Below are 16190 nucleotides of genomic sequence, written 5' to 3' on the forward strand. Positions count from 1 at the left end.
GTGTGTGTGTGTGTGTGTGTGTGTGTGTGTGTGTGTGTGTGTGTGTGTGTGTGTGTGTGTGTGTGTGTGTGTGGTGGGCTGCTGAGACCACTGGCGCCAGGAGGGGTGCAAGAGGTCACAGAGGATGAAGATTGTAAAAATACTGGCAGCCAGTCGGCCTTCATCCTGCTGGTGCACAGTGCACGTGTGTGGTGGAAATGAATGCCACAGTGCCATGTGGGAGAGGCTGTGTGTGTGTGTGTGTGCGTGTGTGTGTGTGTGCATGTGTGTGTGTGTGTGTGTGTGTGTGCATGTGTGTGTCTGCTACACACATCGTGTTGGTAACATTTTGGATGAATAAAAGCCCATCCAAAGTTTAGAATCTATTTCTGCTCCACTAATTATTGGTACTTGCCAACATGAAATTGGGCAACAACAACAACAACAACAACAACAACAACAACAACAACAACAACAACAACAATAATAATAATAATAATAATAATAATAATAATAATAATGCCCACTCTTGTTTGTCAGTTTTTTTTAACATAAATCCTCATAAACCAGTGGATAAACTTTTACTGAAAGTCTTTGAAAGAAGTCTTCAGGTGTACATCTACAGRTCAATTATTAGAGTCAACTTGACAGCTTTCACAGCTACATAACCAAAGCAAACACAAAAATATTTATCATGCTATCAGTTTTACATACTGTATATCGAGCTAAAATCTGATTACAACTAAAACTCTAAGCACTAACAATTTTTTGGTTATTTTTCTTAACTTTGGCATGCAAGGCAATACATTTCTTCAAGAAATGTTACTTTGATATAAGTTAAGTTTAAGTATAAAAGGCACACTTACACACACGTTTGTTCTTCAATGCTAATGGGGACTTTACATTGACTTCCATTCATTTACTGGTCATTTCTATAGTCTAACCCTGACCCCTTACCCTAAACCTACCCCCCCCAGTGTTAAACCTAAACCCTGACACACCAAAGATATTTCCCCCAATGGGCTTTTGTCCCATAAAGAACAGTGGGTCCTCACCACCAGGCTGTGTATACCAGGAAAATGATCAAAAAGCGTCCTCACCAGGTAGCAAAAACATGTACATGCTTTCATTCATCTCATATTCTGCTCCCACTTTTCAGAGGGCTATACCTGCAAAGCTTTTGTCTGTCGCCCCCTGGTGGTGAATTTTGATCATTACAGGATGCCTGCCTGAACTTTTATAAAGGGTAAAAACAAAAAAATCAGAGCCACTCACTGTTTTACTGCAGACACAGACAGTAAATATAATTTCCGATCTTAATACTGAAGTTGGTTCTATTAGCAATTTTAGGATTTTACAAATGTTAACATTTAAGAAAATGTCAGAAACATCAAATCGTGGAACTAAAATCTTACAACACATTATCATTAGGCACAATGGGCCTCATGCAAGAACATGTTCGTATTTTTATCCTAAATTTCTCTTACTTTTGTTCGTACAAAGGGTTCGTACGAACATGTCACGTCAGATTCAACAAACACTTCTATATTCAGGAAACGTGCGTAAATGAGCTGCGTAATTTACACCTGTTCTATCCAGCTGCTCGTGCACGCGAGAGGAGATTAGCATAATTACCACCCCAAATACACCATATGAGGCTATGATTCCTGCCTCAGATATCAGGAAGTGTCCATTCATGAAAATGACAGCGAAAACTAAAAAGAAAAACTTTACGAGTTCAGAGATTGAAGTCCGTCTGTYAGAGATCCAGAAAAGAAAATCTGTCATTTTTAGCAGCTCAGCTGTGGAATAAAAAAGAGCTGCTAAAAGTATAAACAACTGTGTTAAATCATTTTCATTTATTCAGAAGCCGCAGCGCAGCGCTGCGCACCGTAACCCCCACCGAAATATAAAGTTATTAGTGAAGAAAACCCGTCTGGATAACAGCAGACTGACTGTTCGTAAAACATACGACAGGTCTGGACCACTCGTAAATTTTGTTCGTATCTGAAAAAAATCTTAGAATACGAAAACATTGGTGAATGCCACAAATTCTCCTAAATCACTCGTACGCACAATTTAAGAACAAATCTGTGCGTACGAACGGTTCTTGCATGAGGCCCAATGTTAGAATTCAATATAACATAAAGTACCTAATGAGGTGCACTGGCTTGTTGCTTCAACTTTACACTGAAAGAAACAATGAAAACATTTTGTTTCTCTATTTATGATGATAAATTAAGAAAAACACATTTGGCTGAATGGCAAGAACAAACAAGATCATTTTAATAAAATGGATCTATACACACAAAAGCCTGATATAAATAATTATCCTACTATTAAATAAATATTTATTATTAGTAAGTTTAAGGGAAGTGAGCATGTCTCTCTGGGAAAATGCAGATTTTAGAGATGTAGAGCACTGATGGCAGCTGTGGAGCACTAATTGACTTGTGTTGGAAAGTCACAGGTTTGATTCCTGACCTACACTTCCCTTGAGCAAGTCATGTACTCTCTAACTGCTCCAACTTGTGTGTGTACAACGTATTATAAATGCAGAGAATACATTTCATCATGGGAAATTACAAAAAACAACAAAACATAACACATTATTTAGGATTACAAAAGTTTGTGTGTGTGCTCCAAATCCCTTCCAGACACTGAATTATTGTTTTTTATGTGTGTTATGAGTAATTCATACAGCATCTATTTTTTCTTTAAAATTGATTAAATAAAAAAACCTTAAAATTAATCAAGCAACCAAATAAAAAATGGTAAWTTTTTTACACTTTTGTTTGTAGCAAAAATGGAAAGAATAGTAGGAACAAGCATAAGATTGTGTCATTTTTTACTACATCCTAACGAAACAGACACATGTTTAGTTGCAGTAATAACCCCTAACTTTCAGAGCTCAGAGTGGGAGCAGAAAGATATTTCAGAACCGTGKACAGCGCCACACCAAGAAAGGGAGCTGTTCGCGGTTCTGATTTTAGCGGTGTCTAAACAGTTTTTAAATACATGCAAAACACACAAACATGTACTCAACAAGTAGAAAAAGTAAATATACAGAAAATATTTCAACTGAAAATTTATGAGGAATTACTGCAGGATCAAATGAGATGCAGAGATGACTAAAAACACAGCAATTAGAATGTTTTAATTTCTAACTCTGAGAATGAAGTCACAGCTTCAGAAAAAAAGGGATGTCCTTCATAAATCACTGATCCACTGACGTGCTCAAATAGGAAGAAATGGAATCCTCTCATAGATGGATATATATTTGACCATTCAATCACATCAACAGCAATGTATTCTGTTTAAAATGTTGTTCCATTCTCTGTATAAAATCTTCTTTTCTTCAGTAGTATAAGGCACGTAATATTTAATGAACTGCACCACAGCGTGTTTTAGCCTGTGCAGGTCAGTGTCTGTGTGATACATTTGATGATCCTAGCTAAAATAAAACAAATAGCTGTCAGGGCATAACTTAAGTTTTAAGTCTCACATTGATTTTTTTCTCTTTGTATTGTTTCTGGCAGTTTTTACTAAATTACTTTCTTTCCCCACAAATGATTACCATGAAATGCTGAAGGTGAGCATACATCCAGACTCACACCAAGAACCTACAGGAGAAAAAGTCTGACAATATGATGGAAAACAACCTGAGTTGTAAAGAACTTTGATCTTTTTGTATAACAGACAAATCTACAATGACATTACATTCAAAGTCATTCCTATCTTGTTCTTGTTTTATTCATATATTATCTGTGTGAATGAAGTGTTACATATTCAGTTTAACTTCTCATCAGACCTGTTTGATGCTGGAGCTACTCAGGTCAAACAAGACACCAGAGGTACTTCTATTGTAAAACATGACCATGGCCACTAGAGGTCAGTGTAACGAAGATTTAAAAAAGTCTTCACCCACTGGAGCGTTTCTGTGTTTCATAAAGTCCAACACTCACTTTTAGTCTGTGCTTTAGATTTTTTTTCCCTGATAAGGTTTTGATTCTTTGAAAGATCTAAAAATCAACTCTTGGATGATTAGACAAGTTCAGTCCTGTTTTTCTAACTGAGCTGCACATCTTCCCCTTTTAGGGCCTAAAGGTTTTTCTCTAGTTAATAAAGTCCAATCATTTTATTAGCATTGGATAACTTTCATCTGTATCTGAACAACAAAGAAAATGATCTTAACATTTCTGTAACACTTTATAACTACACCTTCTTTAGCCTTAAACATTAATAAATTTTATTAACCTTGAATATATTAAGGATGATTCATAATTATAAATCTACACACAATGATTTCCCTTTAAAGTGTAATTACTTCCAAAACCAACACTCATTATTCATGCCTTATAACTCATGAACCAATTATTCTATACACAGTGTGTGTGTGTACGTATACATATAAATGTACTTTCACACCATTTGACAGACATGTATTAATGTTTGGAGAATGTTTGAACTGACTAGTGATTCTTCAGTGCATTATTAATGAAGGCTGTTATAACTACATCATTTCTGCATCACATATTTTCCTGAACAAGTTCTTGATGRCCTCTGAAATTCAACAGAATAAATACAAGATGCTGTCCTACATTTTATTTTTCCAGTTTTTTTCACAAGTTACATTCATTTGACTTTTTTTTAATACAAATAGCAAATGTTTGATGGAGGTCATAATAAGTTTTAGCTACAAAGTTTTCAGACGTGCAAGGTGAACACAGCAACAAGGAAGAGTTACAAACCGGATGAAAATTAAATAAAAGCACCAAACATACAGGTTTCACCATAACTAACAAAGATAAATAAATAAAACCAAGAGAACCTCAAATCTGAAATTTCAATCAAAAAGCCCAAAATGAACTCTTGTTGAAATGTAACAGAAACACATCAACTGTAACAAAGAAAGCTATTAAAACATGAACTGCATAATGACTTTCAATATACCTAAAATAAAACATGATTAAAATAACAAAATGATATATGATATGACTGATCCTTTATTTTAATAGGACTTTTAAGTTGAAAAAACTATTTGCTGTGTTTTACACACTCACCTCGTAGAAAAGTATAGATTTTAGCTTAACATGTTTTTTGGTTTTTATGAGCAACAACAATTTTATCCCCCCCTTTTCCTAAAACTGAAGCTGCGTTTTAGCTGGCACATGTCCATTAACAAGAGCACAGTTAGTCTGTTTGGATTTGCCATCACTGCCCTCCCCTTCGTTGTTGTTGTGCCAGTTGGCTTTCAGAGGCGTCAGCTCAGGCGCGATCACATCTCCATCCTACGCCRAAACAAAACACAGACAGTCGTATTAAGACAAGCAATAGAGTGTACACAATAAATGTAAAAGCATCATTGCAGACAGGTGTAATTAAACACTAACTCAGGGTCTAACGCAGGGGTGTCAAACTCCTGTCCTCGAGGGCCGCTATCCTGCATGTTTTAGAGGTTTTCTTGCTCCAACACACCTGATTTTGATCGCTGGGTGATTAACAGGCTTCTGCCCAATTTGAAGAGTTAATTCAATCACTGAATCAGGTGTGTTGNCCAACACACCTGATTTTGATCGCTGGGTGATTAACAGGCTTCTGCCCAATTTGAAGAGTTAATTCAATCACTGAATCAGGTGTGTTGGAGCTGGAAAACCTCTAAAACATGCAGGATAGCGGCCCTCGAGGACTGGAGTTTGACACCCCTGGTCTAACATATGGCGTTCAGGGAGTTGTGAGGACAAAATGTTAAACTGAATTAAACACAAAGTTCTGGTGAGGGAATGGCAAATTCATTAGAATGGGCAACAGCGTGCCTCGTCCCGTTAACCACAGTTTAATAAAACATAAAAGCAGCAGCTTTCAGTTTGTCCCTGACCGTTTACCACCATGCTCCAAAAATACCTGAGGCTTTGTGAAGTTTTTATTCATGCACCACTGAATGAACTGCTTCTTCGCGGCCTCCAGACACTTTTCATCCTTCTTCTTGTAGTAAACCCGGATCAGCTGCTCAACAAACTGCTCTGGAAGCAGTTTGGACACCTGACAGGATTGACAGCAGCACATTTAGTAACTTATTTAAATGATTGAGACAAATGTAGAAAGATGAGCACATTAAAGCTGACAGGCAGATCAGACAGAACTACCAGTATTTTCAAACTTCTTCTACCAGAGACTGTCAAATTGCAGTGCTGGGGTAATTTGCAACCCATTAGGCCACCTTTTGTTATGTACATGCAGCCACTACCAGGTAATGCTAAACGGGGGGTGWTGGGTGGGGTGTGAACGATGTTGATCCATTGACTCAGATGGAGAAGAAAAAAAACCCTTGATTTAAAAAAGTGAGCTCTGTGATGTCAGCTTTGGTTCGGACCTGGTTTTTGCGTATCTGGATGGCTTTGGTTGGGTCTTCTTTGCAGTAGAAACGCACATTGTTGATGGGGTCCTTTTCCTTCATCCCATAATCCAAAACAATTACCTGCAAGAGAAATAATTGTTAGATATTAAAATACACCAAGGTGATTTGTCATAAAAAGATGCAGTTGAAGAAAATAACCTTGGACTTTTATGCCCCAGGAAGACTGGATAACATTAGATGGCAAACTCACACTGACTAAAAAGTCCTCAGGCTGCAGCTTGACACCTTGGGTGATGCCCTGAGTGATGGTTTGAGCAAACTCTAACTCCCAACTGTGAATCAATTCCTAGTGTGGAGGAAAAAAAGGCCAGAAGAGTCATGATTGTTTCACCTGAGCATCCTTAAACTGAAATTTGTCAGCTTCACTAAAGCACCAACCCACGAATCAATAACAACAAAAGCCTTTTATTTAAATGAGAAATCTTATTAATCACTTGCTAATATTTTCATTCAAGAAGTATCTCAGACAAGAACCTGGCTCTAGATTTGCTTCATCCATCATGTCAGATATAAGCTGGACTTTTGGGAACCCTGAACGATGTGGGATATTCTAATTATTATTTTAAAATTATAAACTGATCTTTACATACTCAGAAACAGAGGAACAACTCCCCAGATTTATCCCCAAAAACTGCTGCAAGTCAGCCAAAGACAGCTCATACATCTCAGCACTGCTTGATAACCCACAATGATTAGTTCCCAAAAGCACAAACAACCAAAAATGATGGATATACTTTTAAAAGATGGCTCCAAAACAAGCAAACAAGCAAACAAGCAAACCTGAGTGACTTTCAAGGCCTTGTCAGGCTGAGTTTGACCCAGACACTTGTAGAGGTTTCGGCGCAGTATGTTGTGCAGTATCTTCCTCGCTTCCTCAAGCTCCGGAGATGAGGAGTTTAGGATTTGTTCAAACACATTATCTACAAGGCAAGTTAGGAACGTTTTAAAAGCAAACTATGATCCAATCAAAAAACATGCAGTTTCAGTGTACAAAAGTGATTTTCATTTCAAAACATGCCAATTTATTTTAGACCTTGTGTTATTAAATCTAAAAGGGTTCCAGAAACGAGCTTAAAGTGAACCTCGACTATTTGGGAACTAGTGCTATATCGCCATATATCTCTATACGAATTAGCCCGAGCACTAACACAAGAGCTAACAGACTAAAGCTGATGTTCTCCTTCCATGAAGCAGCTCTGTTCCAGCTTCAGGCTGAGTCATTTCTACATTCTGCTTGGCCAAGGTGCTCTGGTTTCATTTAAAATAAATCAGGGCTGATAATCAGATATTGTCCAAAATTAAGCTTCATGGTGCATAGAGCTCGCTTGCAACAAAGGAAAAAAACTAAAAAAGAAAGAAAAAACTTGCACCTTGTAAACATCATAATTTACCCGATATACTTTGCAGCTTTAATGATATGGCAATGTCCATGTGACGATGGGCATATATTTTTAATTTATAAAAACTACCGTAAACAGTCTACAGAACCAAGATGGCGCCAGTGTACACGGCCTGCCGTCTGTCGCTCCCGCACTTTTTATACTTTTTTTTACTTTAACTGTTTTTACTTGATTTTTGCAAAGGGGTAGTTTCATTAATACAGTATGATCGCAAGACACTCTTGGAGCTCCGTAGTTTTTCTGGATCGTCGGCAAACTTCTCACCATATGACCACCAGGACTCTTCAGTCCCCCTGTTCGGGCTACAGGCCACCCATCAGGACCCTGGGCTACCTTGGCTACCTCCCAGGAGGAAGCGTCGCAAATGGTGAGGAAGACGGGCAAAGCTGAAACATCATGGGAATTATTCCACCAAGGATCTCTTGACATCACATCAAGCTGACCACCGCTTCTCCGACCTGTCCCAGACATCGGATCCCCCTGGCTTGATAGTACACCAGTCATCAGCTCAAAGCAGCACTCTGATCCACAACGGCCGCGCCACCGAGGTGCAAATCTTCAGAACCTGCGGCGCACGGAGGCTGTCGGCTGCGGGCCCGATCAGGATGTGCTTGGTTAATGTCAGATCAGTAACGAACAAGACATTTATTCTGCGGGAGATTTTCAGCGAACAGGAGTTGGCCTTTCTCTGTATTTCTATATGTACTGTAAATATAAATGCTCCATATTTTTAACTGTACTCTGTATTTTGACTATGTCCTGTTGTGTCTGTCTATTGTACAGCAATTTGGTTGGCCTTGTGCTGTTTAAAGTGCTTTCTAAATAAAAGTGGTACAGTACAGTATTTTTACAGTCTTTAACAGTTGAAGTAAATGTATATCAAATAATGTCTGAYGTTACAACTAGTCTGGGTTCCCTTTAAATTGTGCGTTAAATTATTTTTGTTTTGATATAGTTGAGAACCGACATGCAAAAACCTTTTTTTTTCTGATAACTCACAATGAAAAGTCAATGTGTTCTGATACCAACAGAAACATTCAGTATATATATATTCAGAACAAGTGTAAACTTTCAGCTTTCTGTACAACTTCACTCCAACTGAAGGCACAAAAACAGAATAGTTTTAAACTGTTTCTGCAGCTGGCTGCACGCACCTTAAAAAATGGATCCAGTCGACTTTGATAAGAACTGATATTGAACAAACTCTCACACCTGCTGTAACATCAGGGCTGAGTGTTGCCATTGAACACTTTGTAATTCACAGCTCAGTGACTCCTTCATTTCTCACTCTTTTCTGCATCTAATACATTTATATTGGTTTAAGTCCTGGAAATATTCTGGTTACTGACCTGTCAGTTTGGTGTAGGCAACCATATCATCTATAGCTGTGGACAGAGTGAACATCTTCCCATCAGAACCTTCAATCTGGATGTGTTTATCTGCTTTTAAAAAGGCCTCTGTGATCCTGAAACGAGAACACACCAGTATTGTACTGAGAACCTCTCTGCRGGCACTACATTAATGTAAACCACAGCCTCGGTGACTTACATGTGCTCGATGATGTTGCCCACTTTGTGCTGGTACGCTCTCCGGTGCAGACAGTTTCTTGTGTGGAACATGTCATATAGATTGCCCACCTCCTGTTGAAAAATAAATTAAACTGAATTAATAAGAAAATAATCCTAAATTTCCAGCCACCAGTTGTCAAATGTTAATGCTTTAGACAGAAATGGAAGACTACAGCAGCACCTTGTCTCTAGTGCAGATCTGCTTCTGCCCATCAACCTCACACACTCTGGCAAACTTCAGGAAGCGATGATAATCAAAATTATTCTGGATACCTAAATGGTAACAGTCCCTGAGATAAAACAAGAGGGGGGAAACGTGGACGTTATTAAACCAMGATCTTTAGAACTGAGGGGAGTTYATGATCAGTTAATATCTTACCTGTTGTAGATGGCTCTTTGAATAACTTTTAAATAGGTTGACAAACTAGTCTGATTAAGGTCATCTTAAAAAGACACCCCCTGAAACTCACTGAGGGTCTGACACATTATTTGACCGATCCCCACAAATTTAGTTTCTATAAGGAAAGAACATGACAGTGATGTGTAATAATGTGAACGGCTCTACCAGAAGAAGCCTAACATTATCGAGGTAGTGACAGAAACTGTACTGCCAAGTCCTGGGAAGGTGGGCCAGCGTAGCACCGACACCTTCGGGAAACACCCAGCTGCAGTTTTTTTTAAATCAAAATACCACAGCCAAACAACTTTCAGATTTAAACTTTGGGTGTGTTTGTTGTTTTTGAGCCCTATAAATACAAACTTTATTGGCCCAGAGACAACCCAAAAGTATGCAGAGGCTCAGATAAAACTGTAATAAGACTCAGGTTATTTTGAAACGTCAAACCCTAAAAAGATGTACTTGGACGTATTTTGATCTCTGCAACATAATGAGGAGACATTCAGCCAACTCCTGCTGCAGACAGCAGCAGCTTGAACTATAGCAGCTGAGTTTTTTCCACGCCTCTGAATACCAGACTGATTACTGTACTCTGTATGTGTTTGAGCCCAAGAATAGTTAAAAGTGGCATATAATAGACGTGGGCTCAACAGAAGAACTGCAGTTGTGCACTTAAGTTATAGTTCTCCCCAAAATGTATAAATACCCCCATTCTGAATCATGTAAGGGGGATTCCCCCAGAGTTTTAAAAGTGAATTTCAGACACTGAAACAACTCCARTCTCAAACTAAGAAAAAAAAACAAGTACCGGTAGGTCCTCTGGACAGGTTCTTCTTTAATGAAACATTTCRTTTCTCCTCCAAGAGACTTCTTCAGTCTGAGGAGTTTCAGGTGAACCTTATCAGCACCGAGTTCACCTGAAACTACTCAGATTAATTTTTCTTTTTGATTTTTCTACCTGGATTACTGAGATGCATCAGGACATCCAGTCTCAAAGGTTTCATAGCAGTTCATTTGTTAAATTTCTCACTACACACCTATTTATATTTACACAAACTTCTATGGTAAGAGCAAATAGCAGCAGCAGCCAGCTTTGGAAATTCTTGTACTGGGCCACTTTTAGAAATGACCACGGAATGAGAAACTGCAAACGATAAAAGGTTTTTAAAACAGTGATCACATGATCTACTATCAGACATTTTGATAATCCAGAATTAATTTGTTCCCCCCAAGGTTAGAGTGAGCCATCTACAACAGGTAAGATATTAACTGTTCATGAACTTTACACAAAAGCACACATCAAAAGATCTGAGAGGGAGCCAAGCAACAGTCACTGTGCGAGAGGTGGGGGTAAACGCTGGACAGACTACATGTCCATCACAGCGGGGCGGCCGGGGGTGGGGGGGGCTTCACCTGGCAAAATAGTCCCACTTATCGACATCGATGCCGTTCCTTTTGTTGGCTACAATCTCATACAGGAAGGACTTGTCTGCAGGACGGCCTTTGTACGGCCACTATGGAGACAGAGAGCAACAGATGCATTGACTTTACCAGATACGTTTGGCGGGTAAGAGTTCTCACAAAAACAACAACAAAAAACTGAAGAACGGTAAAATAGAAATACTGCTAATTTTCAAACAACCTTTATTTAAACAAACAATTAAAAAAAAAATCAGACGTCATGAACACTGACACATAACTGCATTTTTGTACAAGACCCAGACTTCTCACCTCCTGTCCTCGACCTGAATTAGTGTTCAGGGGTCCAGCAATCTGCTCTTTGATGAAGTCCAGGTCCTGGGGCAGCAGCAGGCCGTGCTCCTCCATGACTGGCTTCAGATTGTTGTCCTCCACCAGGTAGTCGAACATGGCCAGAGAGGCGGTCTCGTGCTGCAGGACGTACAGACAGAATCAAACACAGGGGACAAGCCGTTTGAAAATGAAAGCTCATTGACTCAAACAGAGGRAAAAAAATGTTTATTCTGGATTAAAAACGACCAGACGCTGGTTGTAAATAATGTCTTATCTCACATCTGGCAAACGGACTCTTGTGTRTTTGGTAGTTCTTATCTGTTTGAACACTGCTACATTATCTCAACTCCCAACTGTTCGGCTATCAGATAATTTACAGCTTTGGGTAAAAGCCCTGACCTGCATAATTTAAACTCAAATAAAGGTCAAACAAATGTAGACAGCTACAGATTTAAAAGGAATATAAAGTCTCCTGTCTCCTTATAGCTAAGAGGAAACATTTGAATCTGCCTGCATTCTTAAGAGGTTCAACATCTGTGTGAGATAGTAAAAAAAAGAAAACTAGAAAAACTAAAGTTAGTTGTGGTAAACCAACATTGCCCAGCCAAAACAATGTGGCTCAAGGTTTTTTTCCAGCCATGTCTCAAAAATAATTACAGACTAAAGAACGGTCTGAAGTCCATTTCAGATGTTTATTTAGTTTACAAAAACTGGATGGAAAACAACTCGCCAATACAAAAACTTAAAAATCACACGAACAATTTCAAATGAAAACAGACAGCCTAAAGACTGGTGGACGAACTTGTTTCACCTTACTCCRGTTACAATGAGAGCCTGTGCTGGTCTGTTGCATTTGTGAGCTGTAGATTAGGCATACGCCCAGTTGGCAAAAATAGTTTTAATGAGTCACAATTCTGGTTCTTAACTTAAACAAAACAAATACTCAAACACACAATCAATCAATCAATCAATAAGAGACTAGAAGAGCTTAAAGGTCTGTGAGAAAAAGGCACCAGAGATTCTTACCTTCCAGCTCTTCGATGGACGTGCTTTGGGCATAAACATGCCATCAAACATGTGAGAGAATGGTCCGTGTCCTGCAAAGGGAGCAAAACGATCTTAAATGAAAGCAAACATTGCTCTAACCCATTGGTACACACTTAACTGGCAATGAATGTATGGTAGTCTGCTGCTGTCTGTGAAAAGAGCCATTAAATTAGCGACAGATGCTAAGCTAAAGCAGGAAGGAAAAGTCTCTAAAACCTTGTGTAAAGTTTAGAATACAACATGCCTCCACATATTATTTATATATTTATACATACGTACGTATGCACTTACATACACACACACACATGTAAAAAAATGTGAAACAGAGTTTTTTTTTTTTTTTCCCCACTCACCCAGGTCATGACAGAGTCCAGCGATCTGAACACACAGGACGTCCCTATGAGAGATGAGCAGTTCCGGCTGCCGCTCATTCAGAGCTTGAACAAGTTTTCCAGCCAAGTACCCAACCCTGCATCAGTGCACAACAAAAACAACTTCAGCCCTGTTCTGACGGGATTACTTTCACCTACAGGAACTACATGCGATTTGTAAAATTTGCGGTGATTTTCTGTGTCGCTAAGCCCGTGCAAATCGGCCATGTCAGTAACTTGTAAAGTAAAAATTACAAATCACCCACTAAATTTAGCTAAACTCAGAGGACCTGTGAGAATACTAATCCAAAGTGAACAGGCAATGTGTGAAGTGGACAGAAACGGGTGGGAGCAAATATGTAATTAGGCTTTTTTGTTTGTTTCCCGGGCGCATTTTTATTTGCTTTTGGCAAAGAATGGAGAATGCATTGAAAACCTTTTGGGTCCCGGGCCAGCAAAACCCTATCAACCCATAACGTACCGCATCAAAAAAAGAAAAGGCTGAAGAGGAGCAAAATCAGATGCAAACGGTGGCTTATATCATCCATTGCACTGCGCAGTAAGACATTTTCTTCTGTTTCTAGCCTTCTGTTATACAGCTCATCCTGTGCGAGTAGGGCTTTATTTCACACAATTAAAATAATAAAACARAAACATTGTTTTATGATGACCCCAACAGGAACTTTTGTGTGGCCAAGGCAAAAAAATGATAGGCAAATTTACTTTTTGTCATCTGTTGTTATGGCTATAAATGTATGTTTTTGTTATTATGTTTTACCACATTCACTTCTTGTACCAATAAATCATTTGAGCTATAAACCAAAGTCTGGTCCTTTACCCAATGCTGTGTTCAAAACGATTGTGGGACGCTCCAGGGAAAACATAGTACGTCCCCCCGAGCTGCTTGATGTTTCGCAGTCTCTGAAACTGAGGCGTGTCGATGAATTTGATGAGGAGGGGGTGCAGCTCCACATGGCCGTGGATGGGGTCGTTGAACACCTGGTGGCAGAAAAACGGGTGTGAAAACACCAAGAAGGAACAGGCGAATATTCGTATCAACACAAAGAAATAGCAATGGGTTCAACCCCAGATTTGAACCTTTTTTGTAAATAAAGGTTTATTTTTAATGTCAGGTTTTTGTAAATATTCTGAGCAGGAGTTTTAAGTAAATCTCAGTAAAAGTCCACTATTAGGAGTGAGGCATTTCTCCAAATTCTAACACTTTTTTTAAATTAAGATTTTACAGCACAGACAAAAACTAAAGAGGAACTGGATGTGCATTTTCCTTTCCTGTCCTCCATAACACGTGTTTGCTCTTAATTGCTGTCTTGCATTTTTCCTTCTTTCTGTAACCTGGAAGGTTTGGCTCTGAGAGATATTCGGCACCTTGTTTGGTTCAGCTTCAATGTGCCACAACTTCCTGAGGCTGTGCAAGATCCGCAGACGGTCACCCAGACACCTGAAACAGACCATCAGATGAAGGAGAAGAGAGCAGAGTGGACAGCAARGCATTTTATCTTCATGAGGCTTTTAGAGCTGCTGCACAGAAAAGAAAAATAAAAACAGTGAAGCCTGCATTAGATGATAAACTTACTTTATGCCAATTTTCTCAAGGTCTGCATCAGTCAAATACCGCAGCCCAATCCCTGTTATTTTTTGTGCTTAATTAAGAGAACATGAAGTTAGTAAAAACATCACAAGCGTGTAGCCTACGTCCAGAATAACACGCTGTTTAGATATAACAAACCTCTAAATGCACTCTCCCATTCACCAAGACCTTCCTTCCGCAGATACKTGCATGCTTCCTCCACTCCCCAGCCCATGAAGTCGGAGTGTAGCCGGACCGCCGACACTTTCTTCTCCGGGGTTTTGAACTCTTCTTCTGGGCTCGAACCCGGCTCTATCGGTCGCTTTCGACTCGCCATGTTGCCTTCACAAACAGGCTGGTTCTCGTTCAACTGAAGGTTAAAGACACGAACAAACCAGAAGCGACAGCGTTTACAGCTGATCTGTCAGTCCTGCAAGCAGCTATTCAAGCGCGGGGAAAAGACATAATCCCCGGCCGGGTTTTGTATTTTTTTTTCTAAAGCTGTCAGGTTGGATAGAACAACAAAGTAACATTTCCGGTTTATATTTTTAAAAAATAAAAGGTCTCCATTGACACTAGAAATAAACCTTTTGTTGGGGTTCAACATAAAAAATAATACAGCACACATTGTATAAAAATAGATCACACWCTTGTTAAAATAACGCCTTTATTTTATCCATGACTAACTAGTCAAATGCAAAGTGATAGAAAYTGTATATTTGTTCTTATTAGGCTTTTTATTTGATATAATTTTACTTTTTAAAGCTTGTTTGTGTACAATGAAAATATTAGGATTATGCTAAAGTTTTTTTTAATCATTTTTCATTTTCTCAATTTAATGGCGTTTTAAAGTTGATCCTTGGGCTCACAGATTTGTTACAAAATGTGTAAAATATTACAACGATAATGATGGATTAAAATTATTTGATCATATGAATGTTTTTGTCAGCACGTCATAATTAACAAAGCGATAAAGTCAAGTGCACTGAGACCTTTTRTTTTTACTGCATGAGCATTTTATTAGTCAAACCTTTTGCATCCGGTAGCTTGTTTGAATTGATGGTATGACGTAGTTCCGTTTGGTCCGACACGAAAAGGGCGGGGCGAAATGAGGCATTCAATGTACCTCGAAAACGTGCGATATACAAATAATGTAAAAGCTGCATTATCAGTTTCCATCCACTCTAAAGCTTTTTTTGTATTATTAGGTGATTTATTTGTTTTTGTTGTTTTTAACCGTTAGTAAAAAAAAGAATCGATAATTTCAGTATGCATATTTTACAACAAAATGAGCCTCAGCAATATAATGTTGCCTAACCTTTTCCAGAAAYATTTTTAAAACTAGTTATTTGTCAGAAAATAGTGAAAATGGAATAAATTAATGCTAAATACAACTAAAAGTTTATATTAAAAATAGGAATACACATTACAATGATTTGTATTTTCTTTAGGAAWGTAAATAAAATGGTAATTTAAAGAGCTCCAAAATCAGCGGTATTTCCGAGTAACCCTTCTTGGCTGCAGACAGCGGCATGGGGCGGGGTCGGACGTCTGACACCACCCTCAACTCTAAAATTAACCAACCCCAGATGCTAAATACCAGAGCCCTATATTGGGCTCTGCTAAATACTAAAATTAACCACGCCCAATTTTTTAACCCTCCTATTAAA

At 38.7% G+C, this 16190-nt stretch overlaps 1 protein-coding gene across 1 annotated transcript; it reads right to left on the reverse strand.

The window, feature by feature from the left end:
* Window positions 1-4569: 4569 nt before the first annotated feature.
* samhd1 (SAM domain and HD domain 1) lies at window positions 4570-15004 on the reverse strand. Its single transcript, XM_014017354.1, has 16 exons — window positions 14680-15004; window positions 14527-14593; window positions 14319-14391; window positions 13771-13931; window positions 12915-13030; window positions 12541-12611; window positions 11494-11652; window positions 11176-11276; window positions 9547-9655; window positions 9346-9437; window positions 9147-9262; window positions 7178-7317; window positions 6588-6683; window positions 6353-6457; window positions 5884-6021; window positions 4570-5270 (listed from the first exon to the last, which is right to left on the reverse strand). Exons 1-16 carry the CDS (start codon window positions 14855-14857, stop codon window positions 5121-5123), a joined length of 1872 nt encoding a protein of 623 aa, XP_013872808.1. The 5' UTR covers window positions 14858-15004; the 3' UTR covers window positions 4570-5120.
* Window positions 15005-16190: the final 1186 nt, after the last annotated feature.

The sequence above is a fragment of the Austrofundulus limnaeus genome, unplaced genomic scaffold, assembly GCF_001266775.1.
Source record: "Austrofundulus limnaeus strain Quisiro unplaced genomic scaffold, Austrofundulus_limnaeus-1.0 Scaffold3, whole genome shotgun sequence".
NCBI classification, from domain to species: domain Eukaryota; kingdom Metazoa; phylum Chordata; class Actinopteri; order Cyprinodontiformes; family Rivulidae; genus Austrofundulus; species Austrofundulus limnaeus.